The sequence below is a fragment of the Alligator mississippiensis genome, chromosome 10 (assembly GCF_030867095.1).
Source record: "Alligator mississippiensis isolate rAllMis1 chromosome 10, rAllMis1, whole genome shotgun sequence".
NCBI lineage: Eukaryota > Metazoa > Chordata > Crocodylia > Alligatoridae > Alligator > Alligator mississippiensis.
The window spans coordinates 26045468-26072240 of NC_081833.1; the positions used below are offsets into that span (position 1 = coordinate 26045468).

Sequence of the window (26773 nt, forward strand, 5' to 3'; positions counted from 1 at the left end):
TCCGCTTCCGTTTCCGGCAGCCGTAGCCATGGCCCAGCCGCGCCGCCGGCGTCGGCGTCCGTGCGTGCGGGCCGCCCCGGGCAGCGGCAGCGAGGAGGAGGAGGCGGGCGAGTTCCACGTGGAGGCCGAGGCCGGGGCTGAGGCGAGCGCGGGGCTGCCGGTGCGTGCGGGGCCATGGCTGAGGGGTCGGCGGCTGCCCCGAGTAGTGGAGCGGGGCGGGCTGAGACCCCCGCCCCGCCGGTCTGTCTTGGCCCGGGCACAACTGTCTTGTCTCCCCCCGAGCAGGCGTCCGCCAAGATGCTCCCGGCCTTCCCCACCCCCGATTGCGCCTCGGACGTGGAGCCGGACACGAGGGAGATGGTGCGAGCCCAGAACCGGAAGAAGAAGAAGTCGGGGGGCTTCCAGTCCATGGGTGAGCGGCCCCGAGGCGGGCAGGCAGCAGTTGCCCTGGGGTGGAGCAGGCCGTGGGTGCCTCGTGGAGGAGCCAGTGGTACCAGCCTGATTCAGGCCTGTGCCTTGTTGGCCTCTGGGCTGTTGTTTTTTATAGAGCTGCATTATGGCATTTTTTGTTAAGAGAGCGGGCAGGCTCATAGCAGGGTACAGTTCGAGCCTCCAGCATTGCCTGGCTCCGCAGACTCATGAGTTCTGGTCCAGAGAAACCTCCATAGGCCCTGCATTCACCTGAGTCCAAACCATGTTCATGAGCTTTTATGTACAATTATCGGGCCTAGATGCCTCTTGTCGGTAGGAGCCAGGGTCACCATCTAGTCACTGGACTCCAGGCACTGGAGCTTGAAAAAAGAAGGCCAAGTATTACAGGGCTTGCACTGAAGTCACAGGAGCTGTCTGTACTGTGCTCTTGGTCTGCAGTGGGCACTTACTTATAGAATCATAGAAGTAGGGTCGGAAGGGACCTTGCAGATCTTCAGGTCCGACCCCCTGCCTGAGCAGGAAGAAAACTGGGCTCAAATGACTCCAGCCAGGTAGGCATCAAGCTGCTTCTTAAAGACCCCCACGGTAGGAGCCAGCACCACTTCTCTTGGAAGTTGGATCCAGATCCTAGCCGCCCTGACTGAAGTAGTTCTTATGGATGTGTGATCTAAACCTACTCTCCAACAACTTGTGGCCATTATTCCTTGTTATCCCGGGGGGCGCTAGGGGAAACGGTCTCCCCCAAACCCTTCTGGTCCCCCCTAGTAAGTTTATAGACAGTCACAAGGTCCCCCCTCAGCCTTCTCTTGTGAAGGCTGAACAGGTTCAGGTCCCGTAGCCTCTCATTGTAGGGCCTGCCCTGCTGTCCCCGGATCATGTGGGTGGCCCTCCTCTGGACCCTCTCAATGTTGTCCACATCCCTCTTGAAGTGGGGTGCCCAGAACTGGACACCAGTACTCCAGCTGTGGCCCGACCAGTGTCACGTAGAGGGGGAGGATCACCTCCTTGGACCTACTTGAGATGCACCTGTGGATGCACGATAGGGTCCGGTTAGCCCTGCCAACCGTGACCTCACATTGTCAGCCCATGTTCATCTTGGAGTCAACAATGACTCCAAGATCCCTTTCTGCCTCCGTGCGCTCAAGAAGGGAGTTTCCCATCTTATAAGTGTGCTGCTGGTTACTACTGCCCAAGTGCAGCACCCTGCACTTGTCCGTATTGAAACGCGTCCTGTTTTTGTTAGCCCACCCCTGCAACCTATCTAGGTCTTTCTGCAGTCTCTCCCTCCCTGCTAATGTGCCCACCTCTCCCCATATTTTGGTATCATCAGCAAATTTGAACAGGTTGCTTTTCACCGTGTCATCCAAATCGCTGATAAAGAAATTGAACAGTGCTTACATGATCATATTTGTCTTCTAGGCTTAAGCTATCCTGTATTCAAAGGTATCATGAAAAAGGGATACAACGTGCCAACACCCATCCAGAGAAAGGTGAGTGACAGGTTCTCAGATATATGGTATGTTCACTGGCTTCCTTAGGTTGCCTCCACAGACTTGTCCAATGTCGCAGGTGGAGCAGGTTCCCCAGCACATCTGGAATGGATTCCATAGGGTGAATCAACAGTGTTTCTTGGTTTTATCCTGCAGAGCATCCCAGTGATATTAGACGGGAAAGATGTGGTGGCGATGGCCCGGACGGGCAGCGGGAAGACAGCTTGTTTCCTTATCCCGATGTTTGAGAAGCTGAAGGCACATAGCGCGCAGACAGGAGCACGTGCCCTCATCCTCTCACCAACTCGTGAGCTCGCCTTACAGACCATGAAGTTCACAAAGGAGGTATGGTCCAGGAAAAGCAGCCCCTGCTGAGATGGGGGCTAGAATAGCTAGGAGCCCTCGCTGTCAGGGCTTGAGCACTTGTAGTAATACAGGGAGGCAATGCGCTGCAGCCATGGGTGAGGGAGGGCTTCTTGCATGACACTTAACCTCATTGCCATGGGATATCATTGAAGCCAAGAGCATAAGAAGATTGTATAAGTAGAGTAAGAATGTTCACAGATACCGTAGTGAGGTTGCCCTCATCCTTTTGCTTTACCTGTGGGTAATTAAGGTATTCTTGGTGTTTTGGTGTTGTGCCTGCCCTTTGTATGAAAAGGTTGTTCTCAGTGTCTTTAAAAACAGTCAGGCAAATGCTTGTCTAGGATCCTGTCTGGAGCAGGGGATTGGACTAGCTGACCTAATTATCAGGTCCCTTCTAGCCCTACTTCTCTTTCAGTTGTATGGGCATGTAAGAACCTGAATAAGGCAGAACTAGATTTAAAAAAAAGAAAGAAAGAGGGAGCCACTTTTATGAGCAGGGTGTTGGGCAACTATCTGAGATTAAGAGGGAATTTTTCCTTGTAGGCCAGATATTCTGTAATTGTCCACTCTCTGACCCCCTTGCAACATCCCTTTTGAAACATTGGGTGCTGGCTGCTTTCAGAGTTCACTTGCTTAACAAGGATCCCAAAGGCCCATCTTTCCTTAGCCTTCCTGGTTAAGCAGGGCTTGGCTGCTGCTGCCATTTCTCTTGAGCACTTCCTGGAGTTGCTGTGTGGGCATCCCATGAGTGACAGGGAGTGTACTTGACCTCTCTGGCAGCCAGGGTTAAAGCCAGACCAGCCAGTGCTCAGAGAGAGAGAGCGAGCAGATGGATATAAGAGGAACAAGACCAGAGGGAGAAAGTAGGCAGCTTGATTGTAGTTACAGTCAAGCCACCTGCACCCTGGGGACCTCAGCAGTTGAAGATGTTTCATGGGCTTGGAGAGGAGTAGGAGCAATAGGTGGTTTGATATCAGACTGCGCTTTAACTCTCTTTTGCTTCTTATCCTGCAGCTGGGCAAATTCACAGGCCTGAAGACTGCGCTGATTCTGGGAGGAGACAAGTAAGCCCATCACACTGCAACCAAACTAATAGCCCTGGTGGAACTGCCTCAACCCAGGCACTGGTGGGGCCAAGAAATGCCTGCAAACACTTAACCTAATGTTTCTGCTAAGACTCACCCAAACTGTAGTAGAAACTTGTAAAAAGTTGGGCCTGGCTCAATTCTAGCAATGCATTGACCTGGGCTAAGGGTACAGTGTATCTAGAGAACTAGCAGCTGGCTCTGGACTGGCATCTGATATCCCCTGCATGTAGGATGAACTTCCCCCCAGCCTTGATCTTATTTACATGTGTACAAACACACAGGGTGAGAGCCCCTGCAGGCTAGGTCAGGGGGAGTATTCTGCTGGGCAAAGTGTCACTCACTGCTGAGCTTGTTCCTTCCAAGTGATCCCTGAAAGTCTGACTCCAGGCTTGCAGCAACCTGTCCTTAACCAGTACCATATAACTGAGGATGTGAGGCTCCATGCAGTATGGTACACAGCCTCCAAGTGATGCTCAGCTGGGTGCCCCTTTCTTGCCCCAGCACGGAGTCCTGAAGCCATGGGTGCTGTGGTGCATTCTGCTGGCCATTATTATCCACCCCTTTCTCCCTGCAGGATGGAAGAGCAGTTTGCAGCTCTGCATGAGAATCCTGACATGTAAGTTGGAGCAACAAGGGTGGGTACTGTGTTCTCTAGATGTGCGGGCAGGAAACGGTAGCACAGGCTGGCACTGAACTCTGACTGGGACTTTTCCCAGTTTGGGAGTGCTGAGCTCTGAGAAACATGTCTGCCACCCACATGCACTCCTGTGACCTCCCTTGCTACTGCATCTTCCTCAGGAACTTACCTGGAGTGAGTGAGGCACAGGGGGAGACTCAGCTTGAGCTGTTGCCATGTGTCCACCTGTTCAGGGCTCTTCCCAGAAGTGTGGCCTTGACCTTGGCCCCTGAAAGTCCCAGTTACAGACTCTGAGCCTGTTATGCAAGGTGCACAGCAGGGTCCAAGAGTCGGTGCATCCTCGGCATGACTACACTCACCCTGGTGTGGGCAGAGATGCCCAGTGGAAGCCAGAGGAGTTATGCACTCACTTTACAGGCCATCTGTCAGAGTTTCCCACTAGGCCTGTGCAAAGCAGATAGTATTTGATTCGGGGGACAGTGATTCGATTCATTGGTTCAAATCACTACCCCGAATTGATTCAATCGAATCGCCCTGGCTGCCCCCTAGTTTCCAGCACTTTGGGGGGGGAAAAAAAAAGCCCTGACTCAGCAGGTGCTGCTGGGTGGGGGGGTGATTCCCACTGCCCCACGCTGAATGGGGGGCTCTGCACAAACCCCCCAACCCCACCCCCCCATGGCTGCCCCACCCACTGCAGTTCTGGCCCTTTAAGAAAAAAAACAAACTGAGCCCCCCCATACCTTCCTGTTGGTGGGGGGAGGAGGATCCCCACTGCCCCACACCATGTGGGAGGCTCTGCAGGAGACCCCTGAGGCCACTGCAGGAGTGGTAAGTCCTGGGGCTTTACCTGGGGGAGGTTCTTCTTAAAGGGCCAGAGCTGGCTTGGGTGGGGCAGCTGTGGGGGGGCTGGGGAAGCAAGGGGTGGGATCAGGGGGGTCATGGCAAAGCCTCCCATGCAGTGGGGGGCAGCAGGGATCGCCACCCCTGCCCAGCAGCACCTGGTGAGTAAGAGCTTTTTTTTTTTTTTTTAAGCACTGGGAGCTAAGGCAGGTGGGACAGCCATGTGGGGGCTAGGAGAGCAGGCAGGGGCTGGCAGGGGTCCCAGCCCCCTACTTACCAGCTCCAAGTCTGGCTGCAGCTCCCTGCTGCAGCCACCAGGGACTGTCTGAATCATCAAAACTCTCTAAATCTTTTCTGAAGATTCAGAGAGCTTTGAATCGATTTGGACCTTTTAATTGGTCCCTTGATTCGATTCGGAGATTTGGCCACCGAATCGAGCCTAATCTCTGCATCAAATCGCCACCCGAAGCTTTGCTCAGTCCTACTGCCTGCCATTCAGCACCTCTTTAAACACAGCTTCCCATGCAGACTTCTGGGAAAGCCCTAGCTCTCCACACCCAGGACTTTTCTCTTGGGAGGGACTTGGGGTCTGAATTTTCCCCTTATCCTAGCATGTGGAAGGGGGGTAATAGGGAAGACCTGGTTGGTCCTACCGCTACCAAAGCAAGGTCCCATGTGGAGAGACCTTTCATTCTGACAGTTCCATCCCTCTGTCCACCATGAGAGCCAGGTTTTGGGGCGTGGGTGGTTCCCTGACACTTGCTGGCAAAGAGCTGTGGGCTGGCTGGCTGCCAGGTGTCCCAGCTGCACTCATGGGGGCTGTCTGTTCCAGAATCATCGCCACCCCCGGACGCTTGATGCACGTGGCTGTGGAAATGAACCTGAAGCTGCAGAGCGTAGAGTATGTGGTGTTTGATGAAGCTGACAGGTCAGTTTCCTGCCATTCCAGCAAGGGAGAGATTTTTCTTTCAGGCGTGTCTTGACTGTTAGTGGATACTCCCAGGGTCAGGGTGGAGGGTGGTTGTGCTGGGACTCTGCCTCACAGGGAACACTAGGTTGTGGCAGCCTTGGAGCAGCCAGCAAGGGGCAGAGGTGGCCAGTGAGGCAGCACAGACCAGCCCAAGGGTCCTGGGAGAGCAACCAGCAGCCTCCCATGCAAACCCCATCCAACTTAGGGACAGGTGTGTGGGGTTCTTGGGTTCAGGACCTTTGGAACAGTCAAAGGCTGGATTTTGAGGCTTGCCCCTGTGCCTGCGGTGTGCAGGACCCTTGGGGCTCCTCTGGTATGGTGGATCAGGTTCTCACTTGCCTGTTGCATGGTTGCTGACGTTGCATTGCTTCCCTCCCCCAACCCAGGCTGTTCGAGATGGGGTTTGCGGAGCAGCTGCAGGAGATCATCGCTCGGCTCCCTGAGAGCCGCCAGACTGTGCTCTTCTCTGCCACGCTCCCCAAGCTGCTCGTGGAGTTTGCTCGGGCTGGTAAGGAGCAGCTCTGGGGGTAGGAGGAGAGGGGTGGGGTGGAGGCCCCAGAACAGGCTCAGTGGTAGCAAAGCATGGGATTCCTGGAAGCATGGGATTCTCTTGCTGGCCAGGTCCAGCTAGGATCCTCAACATCCCACCCTCCTTGGTTCAGCACTTTGCTGAGGACTTCTGTGGATCTGGTTTTAGCTGTAGTGGAAGCAAGGGACTGACCAAAGCCAGGCACACACAGACTTATCCCACCATGCTCTGTCCTAGCCCCAGGCCTGCTGGAACCAGCACGTGGCCCAGAGCCTGGTGCCTCAGCCCATTCCAATCTCGTACAAAGTCTGGTCTCTGCTAAGCCCCACTTTCCTGCGCCCTTTCATGGCTCTGCAGCTCATCCTCTCCTTGTGCCCATTCTTCAGGTCTCACCGAGCCAGTGCTGATCCGTCTGGACGTAGAGAACAAGCTCAGCGAGCAGCTCAAGGTGTGAAATATTTGAGTTGGCAAGCATTGATCAGTCTTTGAGCTTGACTAGAAGAGTCCCTGTCTGAGCCAGGCCTCAGTGCTTTGCTGTGGGCTGGCAAGGGAAGCAGGCTGGGTGGCAGTGGTAGTAATTGGAAGCCTGTCTCCTACTCCCTGAGCTTGATAGATGGTGCTGTACACATGTCCCTGTCCCTCTCTAGTAAGCTGCATTTCTTAGCTTCCACCAGTGGTCACCACTGGTAACTGCTGCTAGTGACATACAATCCCCCTGTGAGTCTTGTCTCGCAGGTGCACTGAGGAATCACAGGAGCACTGGAAAGAAGTGCTGTTACCTCCTTCTGCAGTCTACCCCTGACAAGGACCTGAACCCAGGACTGGCAGAGATGGGACTCTGCAACCCTCTTGCCTCTCGAGTCCCACGTGCTCACCTCTGAGCTAGCCAGGGCCTGGCACCAATTCCCTTCAGCCCCTGGGGATACAGTTTGGAGATGACCCCCTGTCTGTGCCAAGAGCGCCCTGGGTGCTTTCCAGACAGGCCAAAGCCCTGACCTCCTAAATGGCCAGGGTAGGGCATCAGTCATACACCAGCAACACCAAGGAGCCTCTGATCGGGACCCAAGCCCCTTGTGTCTGGCTCTGTACAAACCCAACCATGATAGTGGTCCCTGTCTGAGGCTGAGCAACTGGCTGTGCTAGGCCTGACATCTATCTGTGCCATGCCATGCAGCAGGAGCCTCATTCCCCCTCTCCCCTCACAGCTGGCCTTCTTCCATGTGCGTGCAGATGACAAGCCAGCCATCCTGCTGCACCTGCTAAGGAATGTAATGCGACCTCAGGACCAGACAGTTGTCTTCGTAGCCACCAAGCACCACACTGAGTACCTCAAGGAGGCAAGTGCAGCTTGGGGCAGAAGGTGCATCACAGGCTTGGTGCTGGCACCACTGTACAAACTTGGAGCAGTGGGGCTGGGCCAGGCTCTTGTCTGTTGTGAGGGCACCCCAGGGGCAGCCGGGATGAAGCAGAAAAGGAGTCTCCCCTGCCCAGAAAGAGGTGCTGTCGCAGGTGTTGCATTCCCAGCCAGGGCTGCATGGGTGACTCTGCCCCAATGGAGCTCCATTGAAGGCCCAATGGGGACAAGGACAAGCACCTGGCAGTGCTCACGGGCACTTGGCCTGGGGAGATGCCTGCGTAAGCAACTGTGCATGGTGGCTTTGGTGCTTCTTTTTGAGGCTCTTCCTCTCTGTGCCACCAGAGGGCAGCACCTAACTGGGACTGGGAACCGTAGCCAAGAAGGAACCTTCTGGGCCATGGGGACCAGTCCTCTGTTTACAGGCACCCCGGAGCAGCTCCAGTGCCTGGGGGAGGCATGCAAGACCAGGGGGCTGAAATATATGGGCCTTACAGAATAGGCACGGGTCTAGTCAGAGATCTGACACCTGCCATGTGGCCTTTGGCTCATGCCTCAGGCTTTGGTTTCTATGCCTTTACCACAAGAGGGGAAACCTGCCATCTCCCAGGACTGATGTGCAGCAAGCAGTACTGCAAGCTGGATGACTGAGCAGCAGGAGGCTATATGAGCAGCCCACCCAGCCCCCACTCCACAAGCTTGTGCTCATGTGCCCAGCAGATCCCAGAGCCATCCCCACCTGGTGGGAGTACCAGGGCTGCAAGAGAAGCAGGGTGTGGATCCAGGCTTCCCCAACACACAAGGCACTTCAGGTCCCCTGGTTCTCCCCTTACGCTCCTAGGAGTCCCTTCCACAGAGCCAGATGTCACACGTCTGTGCAGTCTCCCTGGGATCCATCAAGTCCCCACCCCCTGGTGCTCTGCCATGGCTCAAGCCAGTGCCCCAGCTCACACAGCCCTTGGCTCCAGCTTGTGCCCACCCCAGATATGACTAAATCACCTGCGACTTCCCTGCCCATAGCTGGACTCCTCACCTGGGGAAATGAGTGCAGCAAGTCACAGATGGGCCTGGAGCCCTTTTTCCCCCTTAAAGGGTCAGTGGGGAGCCGTATTGCTACCAGGGTCCTCTAGATTCATGTCAGCCTAGAAGTTGTATGTGGTGGTGGTGGTGGGAGCAGCCCCCAGGGGATTTGGGGGGGGGGGGGGAGGAGGTGTCTGTGAGGCAGGGACTTTGCTGCTGCTCAGCCAGCTTCATTTGGGGTGGGGCAGGGCTGCGAAAGGGGGGTAACTGGGGAGACTGCTTGGAGGAGGGTGGGTCCCTGGGCTTGGCAGGGATCTAGGTCTGATTTATGCACATCCCCTCCATCCCCCTCCAGCTGTTGACAGGTCAGGGTGTGAACTGCACCTACATCTACAGTTCCCTGGACCAGACTGCCCGCAAGATCAATATTGCCATGTTTTCACACGGCAAGTGCCCAGTGCTGCTCGTCACGGATGTCGCAGCCCGTGGGCTCGACATCCCCATGCTGGACAACGTCATCAACTACAGCTTCCCTGCCAAGGCCAAGCTCTTCCTGCATCGTGTTGGTGGGTCCCAGGGCTGGGCAGTGGGGGCATACCCTAGCCAGCTGGCTGTCCTGCCCCAAGAGCCCTCACTATGGGTGACTCCAGTCAATGGAGCTGTTAATGCAGCCCAAGCTGGAGGGTCCTGGGAGTGGAACTGCTCTTCCAGCCTCATTGGGCTGCTAGGGGCTAGGCCAAGCCAGGGGAGGCAGGGACAGTGGTGGCTTCCATCCCACAGCTGTCTGCAGGCTCTTTAGGTGAGCCTCCCAGCAGGGGAAGCAGCTGGGCCAGGCATTGGGTGTGTAGTGGAGGGGCATTCACTGTGGTGGCAGGGCCACACAGCACTGGGTCCCCCATTGGTGCATGGCCATAAGCTGAGACTTGCCATCAGCAAGGGGTAAGAGGTGAGTCCCCTAGGAGCTCCAAGCTCCCTCCTCAGCCACTCCCCTGCTCCTGGCTGAGGCTGGCACAGAGGGCAGAGTCCACATGCTTGGCTGCCCCGGAGGCTCTGCTTCCTGTGATTGGTGCCATGTTCTGCCCCAGCCCTGCAGTCTAAGCTGGAAACCAGCAGGACTAATTCATTGAATATAGCTCTGGTTTAACGTCTCGTTGCCTCTTCTGCCCCTGCTAGGCCGTGTGGCCCGTGCCGGCCGGAGCGGCACTGCCTACTCACTGGTGGCACCAGATGAGACCCCATATGTCTTTGACTTGCACCTGTTCCTGGGATGCCCGCTGACCATTGCCAGCCCTCATGACAAGCCTTCTGGTAAGGTGCAGTTGTGTGCTGGCCCCAGGTGGGAGGAGGAGGCCCCTGCCTGGAGCTGGGTTGTGTGTGGTGGCAGGGGTGGGGTGTACTGAGCCCAGCCAGCCTGCTGCTCTCATGGTCTGGCCAGGCAGAGCAGCTGCAGTGTTTGGGGGGTGGGGAAGGGGGAGTGCACTCAGACTTCATTCTGGGTACACTGTTCTTATTCACGGAAGTTTGAGGCCATCATGGAGACCCCAGAGGTAGTAATAGATGCCAGTGGGGTGGTGACTGGAGATCCAGCCCTGTTGCAACATGGTTCTGTTCTGCTCCATAACCAGGCTTGCCTTCTGGGTGCCAGGCAAGGATGCAGGTCTCCTGGCCCCAGGCTTCAGTCTGGTAAGGTACCATCTGCAGTGAAATGTAATAGCTGCCCTCCCCATATAAGAACTAATATAGACCAGACCCAACCTTCCCCACCCACCTTTCAATGCTGAACAGGGACCCTTTTGTCTGCTGTGCTTTCTGGGAGCCGTCTGCCCATACTGGCAGTTCGGCTCAGCCTGGTTTCTGTCCCAAGTGTAGGTGTGGGAGGGGCTGAGATTTGTAGCAGGGATTCATGCCAAGGCCACGTTCAGAGTGCAGGAGCAGGATGTGGCCAGGAGAGGATCAGCTCTGGGTGGGTTCTTAGTTGGGTTCTTCCTCTCCACAAACCCAGAGGTTCACAGCAGTGCCTGCAAAGGTTCCTTGCCAGGGCCCAGTCCCCTGCGTGATCTCTGCTCCCCCAGCCAAGTAGTTACACGGGGGGGGGGGGGTTGAGCTGTGGCTTGGAACGGAGGTGGGGGAAGGCAGCAGCAGCTTTGACATGCTTTGCTTCCCCAGACGTGGGCGGGGTGTTTGGCCGGGTGCCCCAGAGTGTGGTGGATGACGAGGAGTGCCTGCTGCTCACTGACCACGAGAGCTCGCTGGACCTGCAGAGCCTGCGCAGGGTGGCAGAGAACGCCCATAAGCAGTACCTCAAGTCCCGGCCCAGTCCCTCCCCGGAGTCCATCAAGAGGTCGAAGGAGCTGGACTTCTCCCAGCTGGGCATCCACCCACTCTTCAGTGAGTACCCACCCAGGGGGCAAAGGACCTGCAAGCATTGTCACCACTAGTGCCCTACTCACACCTTAGTGCAGGAGTCCTGGAGTCTCTTGGGGGAAGCTCCCATGGCCAGTGCCACTCTCCTTGGTGTGCTGCTCCTCCAGGAAGAGGCTTGGCCTGCATAGCTGGAGGCTTTCCCAGCAGCCAGTGCTTCTGTGCTGTTCTCAGCAGCACGCCCTACTGGCCGAGCTAGCATGCTGCCTTGTGCCCTCTGGTGCTTCTCCTGACTTAGGCGGGAGCCTGTATAAACAATTTTGCTCTGCTCTAGTTAGAAGGTGATAGTGTGTGCATGTCCCTCTCTGCTGACCCCTCCAAGGTTCTCGCTTCGAGGAGGATGAGCTGGAAAGGCTGAAGCTGGTAGACAGCATCAAAACCTACCGATCGAAAGCGGTGAGTGAGGGCCCCATCCATGTTCCTACCCCCACCTCATTCCTGCACCCTGGTTTGCAGAGGCCTGGCAGCTTGGCCTGTTGGCAGAGAAGCTGCCAAGAGCTCTGCAGGCTGGGCCTCTCCCCAGTGCGGTGCTTCCTGGTCCTGCTGGACTGAATCTTGGCTAGTCTCCCCTGCACACACACGCTTCTTTGAATGGGCCTGGGTAATAAGGAGGCTTACCGGAGACTCCACTAAGGCATGGGTAAGGTGCCACTTGGTCATATACCTACATTCCAGCCCAGCTGCCATGCAAGATCATAGCGAGGAGGGGTCCCTGCCCCTCTGTCAGAGGTCCTGCAATGAGCACAGATGCTGCCAGCTTCCCAAGACCTCCCTGCAGCAGCATTATTACAAGGCACCTGAACAGCCACTTTGACTGTTCTGGCTGTAGCCCATGTAACGGGCTGCATGATCAGCTGCCCCTACATAGTGTTCCAGGCCTGGCAGACCACTGGGCATTTTCGGGTGTTGCTGCGTGTGGACCCCCGTCACTCGCAGGTCACATGTCTCGCCCTAGACCATCTTCGAGATCAACGCCACCAGCAAAACAGCGGCCAGTGATGTGATGCGAGCCAAGCGCAGCCACGACCATGCCCGCATTGACAAGTACCAGCAGGGGCAACAAGAGAAACGGGCTGCAGCTGCTCTGCGGGGCCGTGCCCAGAGCCCACCTGCCACAGTGCCTGAGGAGGAGAACGGATGCCTCCAGGTACAGGATACAGGTGTATTAGTGCCCCCGGCATTGGGCATTTCTGGCTTTCTCCTTTCCTCATGCGCAGCCTGCCTCTGCTCCCGCATGCCTAGCCTGCCACAGGCCTTGTACTGTGCAGAATAGGGCTGGGACATTTTTGGGGGTGGGCCTTGGAGGAGTGGGTCATCTGAACCTGCTTAAAAGTAAAAGGTCTGACTGTTCAAATCCCTGGACAGACAACCCATTTACTCCAGTGTCATGAGCCTTGTACTGGAAACCAAGAGTGGCAGATGGACAATGGAACCCTCTGAACCAGAGTGGTTTTGCCCAGTGTGGTGAAAAGTTACCTCTGAAACATTCAGAGCTAGACCTCTACTGTTGGGGTAGGTAGCATCTGTCCACGCCCACCCCAAGGTAGCTGCTCAAGGCCAGTGAGCCATTCTGCTCCCTTTCCAGCTGGTGGCAAGGCCCTGTAATGTTAGCTGCCTGCTGCATATATCTAGACCAGCATGGTGCTTTTCCATCCATTCTTGATCCTGGTATACTTTGCATTGGCTTCCAGGACCCATGAAAACTACACTGAGGTACCCAATCATTGGTCTGTACCCCAAGAGAAGTGTGCGAAGCTCTTAGGGCTGGCCTAGTTATGTACCAGGGGTGGCATTGCCCAACTGCTTCTGATGAAGTGAGGGCCAACCTTTTTGGCAGGCATGCCACAAATTAAGCCCTCTGCCCTCCCTGATTGCCACTGTGATCCCCTTCCCCTGCCCAATCTGCTGCTCTGCTTTGTGCTCCCTGCTCTATCTGGCAGTGGTTTGCCTGTCATGCACCCCCTCATCCCGTGGTCTGGCACAGTTGCATACAGAGACTGCCCATGCCACTTGTAACATGTGCCTCAGGGTGGCCATATCTGCTCTAGTCCATCAGTGGCCCAGATGGGCCTGGCAGGGGAGAAGGGGGAGGATAGGGTACCTGTATGGTCACTGCCCATATCCCGACAGCTCTGCTGTGCTTGGCTTTCCCAGGATATATTCTCCTCTGTGGTGGGCAGGAAGCGGAAGCAGTGCCAGACAGGGGACACTGTCCCAAAAAAGAAGCAGCGGGAGGCATTGCGGGACAAAGAATTCTACATCCCCTACAGGCCCAAGGACTTTGAAAGCGAGAGAGGGTGAGCTGGGGGGTGGGGACTGGGCTGCAATCTCGAGGCTGGGTAGCAGGGGGTACCCTGGCTCCTGGACCCAGGGTGACTTCTAGGTCCTTTCCCACATAGGCTGAGCATCACTGGGGAGGGCAGTGCCTTTGAGCAGCAGGCTGCCGGAGCCGTGTTGGACCTCATGGGCGATGAGACCCACAACATGAACAAGAGCAAACAGCTGCTCAAGTGGTGAGTGCCTCCTCTCCCTGGCTACAGGGACAACTGCCCTCACACACAGTGCCCCTTGCCCCCACCCTGAGTACCCTGTGCAGCAGGCTGGAGTTTGCCTTCCTACCCTCCTACCCCTGCTTTGAGGGCTGGGGGTAAGGGGAACTGCAAGGGGGATGAGTCCCAGACTGGCCCCAAGATCATAGCCCTCTACCCCCTTCCAACCCCATCTGGATGGCAACTCAGGGTGCTAAGCTTTCCCCATGGCATGGTGGGGCAGAGACCCCCTCGCTCCAGGGGCTCCAGCATGGCCCCACTTGGGGGGGGCAGTGAGCATGTGCACTGAGCCCCTCCTGTTCCAGGGACCGTAAGAAGAAGCGGTTTGTGGGGCAGACAGGCCAGGGGGACAAGAAGAAGATCCGCACGGAGAGTGGCAGGCTCATTGGCAGCTCCTACAAGAGCAACCTGTATCCTTCATGGCTGGGACAGTGCCTGTGAGGTGTGGAGGCTGCTGGCAGCAGGCCAGAGGTCAGAAAGGGAGCCAGCTGTAGCGGGTAATGGGACACGATGAGGCCAGACCTGCATCGCCGCCCTTTCTGTCTGAGGCAGCAGAGCATGTCTGAGTGCCAGGACCAAGTATGAGGGACTGGAGGAGTCTATGGGCACTGGGCAAAGGCAGGGGTTGTTCCAGTTTGCAGTGGGGGGAGGGATCACTGCCCTGCATCTCTCCCTAGTGGACCCTGTTCAGCATTGCAGCTCAGTGGGCTCAGGAATGATCGTGGATGGGGGTGGGGAAGGGAGGAAGCAGGGTTGGGGTGGGGAGAGGTCCAACCCCCCTGCAGAGGGCAGATCCCAGCTGTCCCCTTAGCCTGCTGCCCCAGCTATGAGAAGTGGAAGCAGAAATACAAAATTGATGAGAGGGACTCTGAGGAGGAGGGAGAGAGCCAGCGCAGAGGCGGCAGGCGTGGAAGAAGAGGGCAAGGTGAGTGCCTGGGATGGGGGGCACCAACCCTTGCTATCTCACTATGGTCTTGTGGTGGGGGGAGGGGAGGCAGGTCCTGGTGCATGCCCTTCTGGTATGCTCAATTTATGCAATGTGTTGTCAGGGGCAGAGGCCCTACAGCAGTGTCCAGTCCTTTGGCCACTTAATTCTTGGCCCAGCATCCAGCACCGGGTCTCTGCATCTGCAGGGACTGGAGACCCAGAGCTCTGTGTAACACGGCTCTATCTTCTCATGCAGGCACCAGGCACCCACAGCCCTCCCCAGGTAGAGACAGAGCCCCACAGGGGAAGGTGCGTTCGGAGCTGAGGAGCAAGCAGCAGATCCTGAAGCAGAGGAGGAAGACAACCAAACAGCGCTTTCTGCAGGCAGGCGGACTTCGGCGGCTCAAGGCCAAGAACCGGCAGCGGGTGCAGGAACTGCGGCGCACAGCTTTTGGGCGGGGGGCAGGTGCTAAGAAGGGCAAGATGAGGAAGCGGCTGTAGGGGCTGGGCTGGGGAAGGGGCTGGGCACACGACGCTCGGCCTGCTGGGCTGTTCTGAGCCAGGAGCCAATACCCAGCCCATGTGCCCTATCTCTGCTCCCCTCCCCCAGCCACATTTGCAGTACAGACTCTGGGCTGAGAGGAAATTAAACAACACAGTGGTTGCATTTTAATTTCTTGACTGTTCATCTTGAATGCAGCTTATCAGAGCAGACAGTGACTATGGGTGCAGTGACTTGGGCAGTATTCTGGCCTGGAGAAAAGAACAGCTGCCCTTTAATCTGTTCAGTGCCCCCTGAAAGCCTCCAGCCAAGGGAGAGCTGGACACAGCAGGCCCAGGCAACCTTGGTTGCCAACCTGCAGCATCTCTTATTTCATTGTGGCAGCATCTCAGGGGTGACTGTAAAAAGGCACTTGGGAATGGCATATGACAACTGCCAGCAAGTAGGCAGCTCTGGTACCACCTGGTGCTGCCAGAGGCAGCAGTGTGTTTGCATCCCGTGTTTGAGTGGGGAAGGCAAGGCAGTACCTTGCTAAATGCATGTAAGGAATAACTCTAACCCTCCCTTTTTTTTTTTTTTACTGGCCCTAGCTCTGAGAGAGCTTACTTGCAGCACAGTGCCCTGCTTCCTAGTTGTGTAAGCTAGGGCCCAGCTATGCTTCAGAGATTTGGAAATGGACAGGGCCCAGGCCCCGACATTCCTGTTACCAAAATCAGACCTTGCCCAGATACCCTCAGCTTCATCTCATATTGAGCTAATTGAGTTAATGGACAACGTATCAGCCTTCCCCTCCATAGGAAGCACTAAGCCCTATCTGGAGCCTTGTTAAACTTCAAACCAAACTCTCTATTGCCCTTCTGCAATTCTGGTGCCATGCTCACTTGCTGACCTTAAAAGCCCCAATTTTGGGGGGGAGCAAAGGTAACAGAAGGGAGAGAAGTTATATTTCTTTCCATGGGGTGACTAGAAACTTGTCATTTAATTGGAAATCACTTCAGAAGCTCTGGCTGTATTCCAGTCAGAGGTTTTTTAGTTCCAAAGTCAAATGGAGGAAGGGAATTTCTCTCATAATTCCCTCCCTTTCTGGTTCAGTCGGGTTGGGAATAAAAAAAGCAGCAGTTGAGAAATAGCACAAATCTCTTAGTTTCTTGGAAAACCCAGACTGGCACGAAAGGCTCCACAAAAGTTTCACTTTGCATTCTGCATGGAAGCAAAGCCTCCTGTCTGGCTTCCTTGTTAAATGTAAGGGCATTCCCTACCCTTAAAGTTTCACTGACCCTTCTCAATACCCATAGGAAGTTTAACTGTAATCCAGCCTTCCTCTTGGCTCTCACACACCACCCCCTCCCCACTATAATTCTGTCCCTCAAGTGTTGAAGTTTCCATTAAAGAGAGCTAAATTAAGATCAGCATGTGACTGAAAACATGCCTTGTAAAAAGGCCACCTTTTAATGAAAAGCCCCAGGCATGCAGTGAGTGAAAGAGCTAGGAATCCAGCATAGACACTCTGCAGAGAAGCAGTAGAAAGTAACAGGTGCTGCTTCCTCTGTTCTAAAGAGATATCTTCTATGCCAGTGGTTCTCAACCTTTTTTGTACCAGGGCCCACTTGTAAACATCAAGGGCTAGTCCTGACCCAGTGACCCTTACTTCTGACCTGCTGCCCCCACCCCAAGCCCCACAGTGTGTGGGAGAGCGGGGCATAGAGGGGAGGCCCAAAGCAGCCCCTTGCAGGCTGGGAGTTTGCCAACCTGCAAGGGAAAAACCATGATCTCCCATGTTTTTCTCCTTTAAAGGAGAATCTATTTTTAAAGTTTATTCACATCCCTTTCATATATTCTTGTGACCCACTTTTGTGTTGTGACCCATAGGGTGAGAAACCTAGAAAGCTGCTCTATGCTATGCACAGTCCATGGGGAGCTGTCCAGATGAGCAGCTCTCCCAAATAAAGGAGAAATCTACAGCCAGTGCAAACTGAGATTCCCATCTTAAATGATAGTTTGAGATCTTTTAAGAAAAATCCAGCCTCACCTACAAATCAAGCTTGCAGGAGAAAGGTGGCCTTCTGGCTTTCTGAGTCACCTCCATACACTGAAGGAACTTCACCTGCTTAAGGTTGCTCCCTGGGGCCTGACATCTCCTTTCTCCCAGTACAGTCAGACAGGTCTGCAGCTGATCAGAGCCTTTCTTTTTTTGTATAGTCTTTAAACCTTTCCCTGTTGAATTTGAACCCAGGCATAACAGACATTTTCCCCCTACCTCAATGAGCCAGTGCTTCTTTCTCTGCTACCAGCACAGCACCAGCAAAAATTGGCTTTGCTTTCTGGTACAGTCTTGTTAACATGAGGATGTGGTATCAATGCAGAAAAGGGATCATTCCTATAAAGTGAGACTGTTGTATCTCTAATTCATCTTTCCTTCATGGCTACAGCTGCTTTGTACATCAGATGTACTGAAGCTTGGAAGACTCCAAGTTGCAAGAGGTTAACAGGACAGCAGTAGGCAGAGGTACTGGAGGACAGGGTCTGAGGTGTACAGTGAGCCCTGGCCTGTGTGTATCAGGATTCACCTGAGCATCTTGCAGATAGCTGGGGTCCTGGCCCTGGCAGTCCAGCATGGAGATGGGCTATCAGTTTGGGCTTCTAGTCTAGCCAAAGGGGCATCATGGTGCTAGGGAGATTATGGTCCCTGCCAAGGTTTGGTCCAGGGAGAGGGAGTGGCAATTCCAGGGACCTGGAACCTCTTGCCATCACGTGAGGCTTTGACCCAGCCACAGGGCTGCCGGGGAACCTACAACAGAGATGGCAAATTGATGATGATGCCCAGAAGAAGCTTTGAAGGGCTCTCTGCTTCCTGCCCCACTGAGCAGGCAGGCCTGGTTAGGGCCTTCAAATGCTACAGAAACAACGGCTATTCCAAGGGTTCTCATGGGTCATGCCCCACCACAACAATCGTGAAAGGAGTCAACCACATTTCAGATGTGGGCCTTGACTTGCAGTCAAGTCCTTTGCCACTGAACTGGCCCCCTCTGTTAAAAGCAGAAAGAATCCCTGTGACTGCAGCATATGTGCCTGACCATTGATGGGATTCTGGCTGTGGAGCCAGGTGCATGACCACAAATGATAGTCCACAGACAATAATCACCTGTGGTATAACAGGGTTAACACACTGGGCAGTGTGTGTTCTAGGTCTCGTGCTGTAGGGGACAGGAGTGTTACAACCCCGGCTATGGAATCTGGGCCCTTTAGCTCAAGGTGGCTGCGTCTACATGAGATGCTTTACTGCGCAGCAAGTTGGCAACAGCAGCAGTCCCTCGGAGTCGAGGATGACGTCCTCAGGTTATTAAGGAGCCCAATTCTGGATGCGCACATTCTTTGGCCATGGAGGCATGTTGTTGTACAGGAGAATGGGATCCACAGCCCCGAGTTGGTCTCCTTCTGCCGCTGCCATTCCACCTCAGAATCAAGTCATTAGGTCTCAAAGTGGTGGGTGCCTTGGTGGACCAGGTGGCACCACACTGAACGGTCAGCAGCTTGCTCCTCCCAACCATTGGTGTCAATGCCTCTGTGCTTGAGGGTGACCTTGTGTGTGTCTTTGTACCATTTCCTTTGGCCGCCCTTTAAGTGTTGGCCAACAGAGAGCTGGGAAAAGAGAATCTGGCAAGGGAGGCGGTTCTCGGACATCCAGCCACAGTGGCCCATCCATTGGAGTTGATTTCTCAAGAGTAAGGCTTCGATACTGGTGGATGCAGCTTAATGGAGGATGCTTGCACTGGTCCGGCAGTCCTCCCATTTGATCCCCAGGATTTGATGCAGTAGACTAATTACGCAGTAAAGCGTCACCATCTACACATGCACCATTTGCTGTGCAGTGAATTAGTTTACTGTACAGTTAGTACCTGTAAATACAGGTAGTAAACTAACTGCACAGTTACAAATTTGCTCTCAGTCAGTCTCAACACTAGGGGACCACAGGGGACAAGGAACTCTGTTCTGGCGCTGCACAGCTCTTGGATCCCTGCGGGAACTGAACAACACCGGGGCTGGGGAGCTCTGCTTTCCCAGGCAGCTGGCCTCAGGCTGGCTGGTGATTTACCCATGTGTGGGAGGAGGGGAGCACGGTGCAGGCTGGGAGCTGTCCTGCTTTTGGGGCAGTTCCCAGCCAGCTCCAGGCTGGGTGGGGATTTCCCCACACTGCCCTGGGAGCTGTCCCAGAAGCCCAGACAGCTACTTGCCAGCCCCCAGCCATGTAGTGAAGCTTCTCTGGGCATGGGGCTTGTCCTCATGCAGAGCTCTCCTGGTCCTCTGTTCATATCAGGACAGTGACCCGGTGCTCCCTACCAAAGCCCAGGCTAGCATCCCAGGGGAACCAGAAGCTCCCCCTGGCTGCTGCAGGGGGCCAGAGCAGGGTAGGAGCAGCCCTGTGCTGGGCTGGTCCTATTGGGAGCAGATTTCCTCCCAGCAGGGAGCATGTGTAGATGTGCTCCCAGGGAAGGCTTACTGCACAATATTTTACTCTTGCAGTAAGCCTTTATAGCATTAATAGGACAGGTAGATTCACCTGGTAGGTGTGTTATGCCCTGGAAGGCTCCAGGTTGGTCCCATGATGGTGGCTAAACTAGTGGTTGTCCCACTGGCTCAGTGTTGTGGTTGACTACAGTTCTTATAATGCAGGCTTTGTCTGCAGCAGGATATTGGGGGAAGCTCCTGCCTTTTCATTAGCAGGTGCAGTCCTTAACCCAGCTGAGGAAAGCTGAATGCCTCTGGGGCAGGATCTGGGGTGATTTGGAGGCTGCAAAGCCAGCAGCATCCTGAGCCTTAACCAGGCAGCATAGCAGGGCTGCTTTCATAGCATGACACGGCAAGGTGTGTTCACTACAGCAAGCAGGGATGCAGCAGGGGGAGCAGTGGAAATCAGGGTTGGCCTGGGATAGACCCAACGCCAAACTCACCACAGAGATGGCCATTCTGGAAGACTGCCATGTGGCTTAGCTTGTAGCAGGGGGCAAAGTCTGAGGGGTGAGCAGGGGCCCCCCCTTGCGGACGTCAGCAAGGATGTCAGACAGGTCAGTCATGCAGAGTAGGACCTGATGGAAACAGGGCAAGGTCACCGCAGGAAGGAGCCCTGCCTGGACAGACCCCAGTGGGTTGCTTCTCAGGAGCCATCTTCCATGTTATGTCATGCCCCTCATTACTGTAGGGAATGATGCGTCCTCACCAGGGAAGGCATGAGTGTAGGGGAGCCCCGGCTACTCCCACCGCAGGGTATGATCTCAGGAACAGGCCAGAAGTGCCAAGTATGGGGAGGAAGCCCCCAGCAAGTGGAGCAAGAGTGCTGGGAAGCCCTGGCTAGTCCAGTCCTAGCCTCTCCCAGCAAGAAGCGGGGTAAGGAGTTTGGTGTGGCAGCCTCAGCCCCTCCTCGCTTCATCTGGGATGGTGTGGAAGCTCTGGCGGCAGGCCACACTCCAGCCTGCAGAGCGAGCATCTCTGCACAGTAACAGAGACTGCTGTGCACTGGGGAACCTCTCAGCATTTGAACTCGGGCCTGGGGGACTGTAAGAAAAGGCCAACCACAGCTCTGACCTTGTCAAGCTGAGCTTCTGTGTCCTCCAGGGGTATGTCCACCTGCAGCTTCATCTGCTTCGTCACCATCTGGAAGAGGTTGAGCGCGGCCATCTTGATCTGTCCCAGCTCAAGGGTCTTCTTGGCAGCCGTGGTCTGGATCTCAGTCCACTTGGACTCCTGCAGTAAGGCAGGCTCAGAGAGTTACCTATTCCTTGGCCTCAGGCCGTGCACTCTCCCTCCCAGCTTGCACCCTGCAAGCCTCTTGCCCTGGCGCACAGCCTGAGTCTCTGATCCCTGCTCCAGCACCCTGGATGCAATGTGTCAGCCCCTTCCACCTGTAGGCTGCTTGGTCAAGTCCCTGCTCATTAACTAAGCATCCCTCTAACCCTGAGAGCCAGAGGCATTGACCCATTTCACCCATGACAAAAGCAATGTATCAGAAGGTAGAGCTGCCAGCTTGGGAGCTGCTGCACACCAGTGGCAGAGCTGAGAGCAGAACCTGGGAACCCAAGCTCCTGCCCCACTGCCACGCTGCTAGCTATAGCCCAGTGAGCACCATCACCCTGCTGCAGACCTGCCCCCTAGCCCCGGTGGCTGTTCCAGTACCAGGTGGAAGCCACACAGCATAGCCATTCCATCTAAGCCCTGGTGCCATCTGGGATCCAGGGCAGCCCCTGGTGTCCTGGGCTAGTTGTTACTTTTCCCTCCCACCAGCCCTGAGTTCAAATCCTGGAGGGTCCCCAGTGCTCAGCCTCATTCCCATCCCCACAAAACTCTTTCTGCTCTGTTCCTGGCAGGCGATAGAGACCCCCAACCCCCCATGATAATCAAATAGGGCTCAGCAGACCATCTTGCTTCTCAGCTGCCTTCCCATCCCATGGGCAGCAGAGGGGGGCTTCCTAAAAGATGACCTAAGCCGTGTCCTTGTCCTTTGAGCTCCCAGGAGGGAGGGATTTTTGGTAGCTCTGGGAGTTTCTGTGGCACCCTCTGAAGCTTTTTGCGGGGTAACACATGGGCTTACAACAGCACCAACAAGAAGCAACCCAGGCGCAGATGGAATTGACCTCACTGTCCCGCTTGCCTTGCTCATGCTACCCCCCACCCTCCAGCACCCTCCTACCAGAGGCTACCACACCAGCTGTACAGGCCACCCCCGCTGCTATGCTCCAGCCTGCCAGCTGTGCACATGGCACTGCTGCCCACATGGGTGAGGCTGGCGCCAGGCCCAGCTTCCCACATGCCTGCGTAGAGACCCACACACTGCCTGTTTAAGGAACACGAGGGAGGGCAGTAGCTGGTGGGGACAGACCCCCTGCCCTGTGGCTGACAGTAAGCACCTGGCTGGGGAGGGAGGCAGCAAAGGCGGAGAGGCACTGATATGTCCCCTCCCTGGGGCACCATCACTCAAGGACCCTTGTCTCTCCTTGGGTGGGCTCCTGGAGTAGGCAGTGCCACCAAAGAGGGGATACTGGGGCTGACAGCTAAGAGGAATCCCTGGACAGGGGCAATGATACTGAGCAACCAGGGACAAATAGGTCAGGCCTCCCTAATACAGGGACTCCTAGGAAACCAACCCACAGCCCATGTTCAAAGGCCCCACAGTGGAGTACACGCAATTTCCCAGCCCACTGACCATGGTCCTGGGGATACCACCATGGGACCCAATGGTCGCGGCCTCCCCACCTACCCACTGGTGCACCCGGACCCGGGCCTGCTCCAGCTGGGTCTGTAGTTCAGCCAGCCGGTTGTTGCACTGCAGGACCTTGTTGTTGCTCTCCTCCAGGTACCGCTGGAGCTGGGCATGTTCCTCCTCCACTTGCTCTCGACTCCCCAGTTCCCGCTGCACCAGCACTGCCTGTGTGGCCACCAGTGTCCTAACCCGGTCAATCATTTCCTTGATCTCCTGGAACTGAACCAGGCAGGGCAGGGAGGATAGGGATGGTGCAGGAGTGGGGGACAGAGATAGGAGGTAACAGGAGGCAGAGGGTTACAGCCCTGCAGCCTGGGACCTGTCACATTCACAGGTGTCTTAAAAGCACAGGGTATGGGATTTTAATCTGTGCACTTATCCCACTGTCACCCACAGTAAGATCTCCAGCAGTGGGGGAGGGATGGGGGCTTCCCACACCTCCTGACCCTTCTCTTTCTTGCAAGGGAACTGGATCCTGCTTGCCCTGCTGCCTGACCACCCAGCCCCTCCTCCTGTGCTTCATGCCAGGTCCTGTGCCACTGGTAAGCAGCACATGCAAGTCACAGGGAGGCACCACACCCCAGCCACACCAAGGGAACAGAGGCAGAGCCTGCTGCCTCCTGTCTTACTCTTCCAGGGCTGAGTCAAGGCTCCTGCCCCTGGACCAGCAGGCCAATAGTCTGACAATAGTTGAGAGGAATCCCTGGCCAGGGGCCACAATACTGACCAGGCTGGGGCAAAAAGGTCAGGCCTTCCCAGCATGGGGACCTTGGGGAACCAACCCAGGGCCCAGATTCAAAGGCCCCCCCAGTGGGCCACGCATGAGGGAGAGGTGAGGGGCTGGGAAAGGCTCAGCTGGGGGTGGTGCAGAGCAGGAGGCAGAGACCTGGGGCTCTTCCAGGCTTGTGGATCAGGGGCCTTGCAGTGGGCCTCACTGCTCCCTGCAGAGAAGGGTCCAGCGCACCTGCTCTGTTTTCTCTATCACCGTCTGCAGGTAGCTCCGGAAGATGTCATTAGCTTCCAGACGCCGCTGCAGCTTGTCCCTCTCCCTGAGCAGCCGGGCAATCTCCTGGCGCAGATGTATGGCCTCCACGTTGCTCCGTGCTGCCTGCAGCCGCTCCCCGCTCGCCTTGCGCAGTGCCCTGTGCCGCTTGGCATCATTCTCCTGCCACCCATCCCAGAGAGGAGAAGGGTCATGCCCAAGGGCCAGGGCCCCACCACACAGCTGGCTCATGTTTACTGCCACCACACAAGAAGGCTGTGGGCTAGTGGGGGGCCAGCTCTGATGAGGATAACAGCCCGTGACTAGTACCCAGCTGGGGAGCTGCTCCCTTAGATCCAGCTGATGCTTGTCAGTCCCAGACCTACCCAGCTCAATCTGCATGTCTGCTACAGTCAAAGCAAAACCAGACCCTCCAGCCTACAAATGCCAGGAGTGTGAAACCAGCCTGCAGCTCAGAGCAGGGTTCAAAGTGGGTCTTTGCTGTACATACCACACCTGAAGGAAGAGGTCGTACACAGTGTCTGAGAGGCTGGGTCCCAATGGGATGGGATGGGATTTGATCAGCTCCTCAACTGAAGTTTCCTTTGGCCAGATGATTCCTTACCAGCCAAACCTGTCTTCAGTAAAGGAAAACTGCACCTCCCCACCACCCCATTCTGCTACCCCACAGCCTGCTCCATGCCCCTTCTCCTCCCCCACAGCATGCTCACCTTCAGGAACTTGTCAAATTTGAAGAAAGCCTCCTTGAGTTGCTCCTCCTTATGCTCCAGCTCCTCTCGGCGCTGCTGCAAGCTCTCCATCTTCACCTGGAACTCCTTGGGGCAGAGCAATGCCATCAGGGAGGGAGAAGCCTGTGCTGGGCTCCCTGATTTGCAGCAACTAAAGGCCTGAGAGGAGGCTCTGTACATGGAAACACAGCAGTTCAAGGCTGCCTCCAATGCAATGTGGAAGCAGCGGCAGGCCCATTTTAGTGCTGAAGGAGCCGTTCAGCACACTGCAGAACAAAGGTAACACACACTGCCAGAGTGTAGGCCTCTGTCCCCCTTTAGTGAAGCGTCCACTTAGGAGGTACAAACCTACTACTGCTTGTGATGGAGGAAGCTCTCTTTTTAGTGTAAGCAGCAAAAGATCATGCTTTAAGCATTGATAATACCCAGTTTCAACCCTGCTGTCACCCAGGCAGGATCAGCCAGTCCAACCTAGGGAACTGAGCACTTAAATAGCTCCTCTGTGTCAATCCCATACAGTTTAGTAGGTCCAGTCCCCTTTGTCTAATGCCCCTCTAACTCCATGTCTATGGTTACAGTGCTGCGTGTACCTCTGCCAGCCCATTCAGTCCCAGTCATCCTCAGTCACTCTTAGAGGTCACAGGTGAATTTATGATCTGGCCGTTGCACCCGGGGACTACAGGCAGATCACTGAGAACAGCTGGTTTGGGGGGAAGGGGGGAAGATCAGTGCCCAAAAAAGTAGAAATCAGATAAAAACATTCCATTTTAGCTCGTTCCACATCCCGTTTCTTTCCGTTTCCCCTCAGCAAAACGAAACCCCAAGCAATTTCTTTTTGAATCATTCCACTTGGTATAATATGTTTCATTTTGGGCTGTTCTCATTTTTAATTACATCTTTCTGAGTTCCTACATGAAATGCCATTTTGAAACAAAGCCCATGTAGATGTTTGACTTTGGACATCTTCACTTTTCTGAACGCTTATCTCCATTTTCTCCAAAATTTGTTGAATTCAACTGGATTTTGTGAATAGTTTTGATCTTTCCCAAAACAGCACTGTTTTGGAAAAGAACAACTTTTCTGGAAAAAATGGCCCAGTTCAAGCTCCAGGCGCACACATTCTCATCACCATTGCCTTAATTATGGTAGCGCCTAGGAACTCCAACCGGACTTATTGCAAGGGGACTGTACATAAATAGAACAAAGCTGCCATGCCATTTTTGGCTACGCTGAGGTATTTTGCCTTCAACAGAGTGCGTAATGACAGCAGGATAGATGGTGAGGGGCTGGGTAATAAAACCCCTTGCAGTCGGGACATAGCATTTGATAAGACAACATTGTGGGATATCATCTGAGATGCTTATGGAAACCTCCATCTTGACAGTCAGGAGCCAGTAGTCCTCCCATCTCGGAGGTGCCTTCTCCTCTGCGGCTGATGCCTCTCACAAATCTACCTTCCACCTCTTACAATCATCTGAAAGCGTTCCCCCCTCATCTCTTTCTCAGCCCCACTCTCCTGCAGCTTCTGAGAGCTTCTGGCATTAAATATAGCTCACTTATGTAATTCGCCAAAATTAACATTTGTTTTACTCTTTGCTATTTAATTCTCTACCTACAGTGCCACCTCCAAAACATTTTGTGATATCTCTAGGCTCATATGTGGACTCACTCTACTTCTGGGGCACACTGTATAATGCTGTCAGGGCACAGTTTGTGAAACATGCAGTGCAAGACTAAGCGGATCATCATGAGGGTTTTTACTCCAAAGGAATGCAAAGGGCTTGACAAACCAGAGATGCAAATCACTTCCTCTGCCAGCGAAGAAATGCAACCATCTGTAGGGTGGAGCTCAACAGCTACTTAACAGCCCAGAGCAATTTGCGACAGGAAGTGAGACATGAAGTGGAAACCACAAAGGTAATCCTTGGTATACAGAATGGAACTGTCCAGATTAAAAGCGGCCCAGGTTAGTTTTAACAAACCTCCACTGGTCCTAGCCTGGTGGCTCTAGATGCCTCAGCTTCAGGAAGTCTCCACATTGACCACATTGGGCTACTTCTCTCCTGCCCTTGAGCTCTCAGCAAATCCCCTCCCCATCCTGCCACATAACGCACACACCAGTCTCAAGAATTTACTCCAATCTCAAATTCCTCAGATGAGGTTCTGATGGCCCTGCACCATGCCCACCAGGAAGGGAGGGCCCGGAGACCCAACCACTTTGATGTTATGATGACCTTTCAGCTGAAAAGGAGTCCTCTGCTGTTGCATTTACCTCTCTCTGGGCCAGCAGAGCCTGCTCCACCTCTTCCATTTCCCTCTTCTTCTCCAAAAGGCGAGCCGCAGAAGTCAAATAGTCATCCTCTCTTTCAGGCATTTTCCTGTAACGGAAGAACAGGAGAGTGATGTTGCCAGCTTCAGCCCTGGGGGATCTCCATCTACTGCACTGCAATCTCCACTGCCACCCATAGAACCATGCCCAGGATGCCAGAATTGGTATGGAGCCCACTGGGAAATAGGGGCACTAGGTCCATTCTCCTTGGACTTCCTTGATCTGGGCCGTGTCACGGCAGCTCCACTAATGCTTCTTCTTGATGGCCTCCATCCTACACTCTAGAGTTAAAGCCTTCATTTTAAGGAACACATGGTCAGCTTGGAATCTAGTCAA

General features: G+C 54.9%; 2 protein-coding genes across 4 annotated transcripts in view; one reads left to right on the forward strand and one right to left on the reverse strand.

The window, feature by feature from the left end:
- On the forward strand, positions 1–15296 carry DDX54 (DEAD-box helicase 54). The gene is made up of 20 exons (XM_014593625.3): positions 1–160; positions 286–412; positions 1852–1922; positions 2079–2267; positions 3303–3352; positions 3951–3992; positions 5686–5781; positions 6210–6331; positions 6739–6800; positions 7558–7689; positions 9082–9292; positions 9900–10034; positions 10893–11114; positions 11470–11543; positions 12103–12294; positions 13302–13444; positions 13547–13660; positions 14002–14106; positions 14521–14621; positions 14880–15296. Exons 1-20 carry the CDS (start codon positions 29–31, stop codon positions 15122–15124), a joined length of 2565 nt encoding a protein of 854 aa, XP_014449111.2. The 5' UTR covers positions 1–28; the 3' UTR covers positions 15125–15296.
- The window catches only part of CFAP73 (cilia and flagella associated protein 73), a 16046-nt gene continuing 4542 nt past the window's right edge, over positions 15270–26773 (reverse strand). Inside the window, exons 2-8 of one of the 3 annotated variants that reach the window (XM_019493713.2) lie at positions 26381–26486; positions 24091–24195; positions 23342–23542; positions 22375–22596; positions 20706–20864; positions 20075–20209; positions 15270–18764 (exon numbers count right to left, since the gene is read on the reverse strand). In XM_019493713.2, the coding sequence (XP_019349258.1) occupies positions 20111–20209; positions 20706–20864; positions 22375–22596; positions 23342–23542; positions 24091–24195; positions 26381–26486 (892 nt within the window). In that variant the 3' untranslated portion in view covers positions 15270–18764; positions 20075–20110. Of the gene's footprint in view, positions 20210–20705; positions 20865–22374; positions 22597–23341; positions 23543–24090; positions 24196–26380; positions 26487–26773 lie in introns of all 3 variants that reach the window. The other 2 variants (XM_019493714.2, XM_059713573.1) reach the window with 2 other exon arrangements.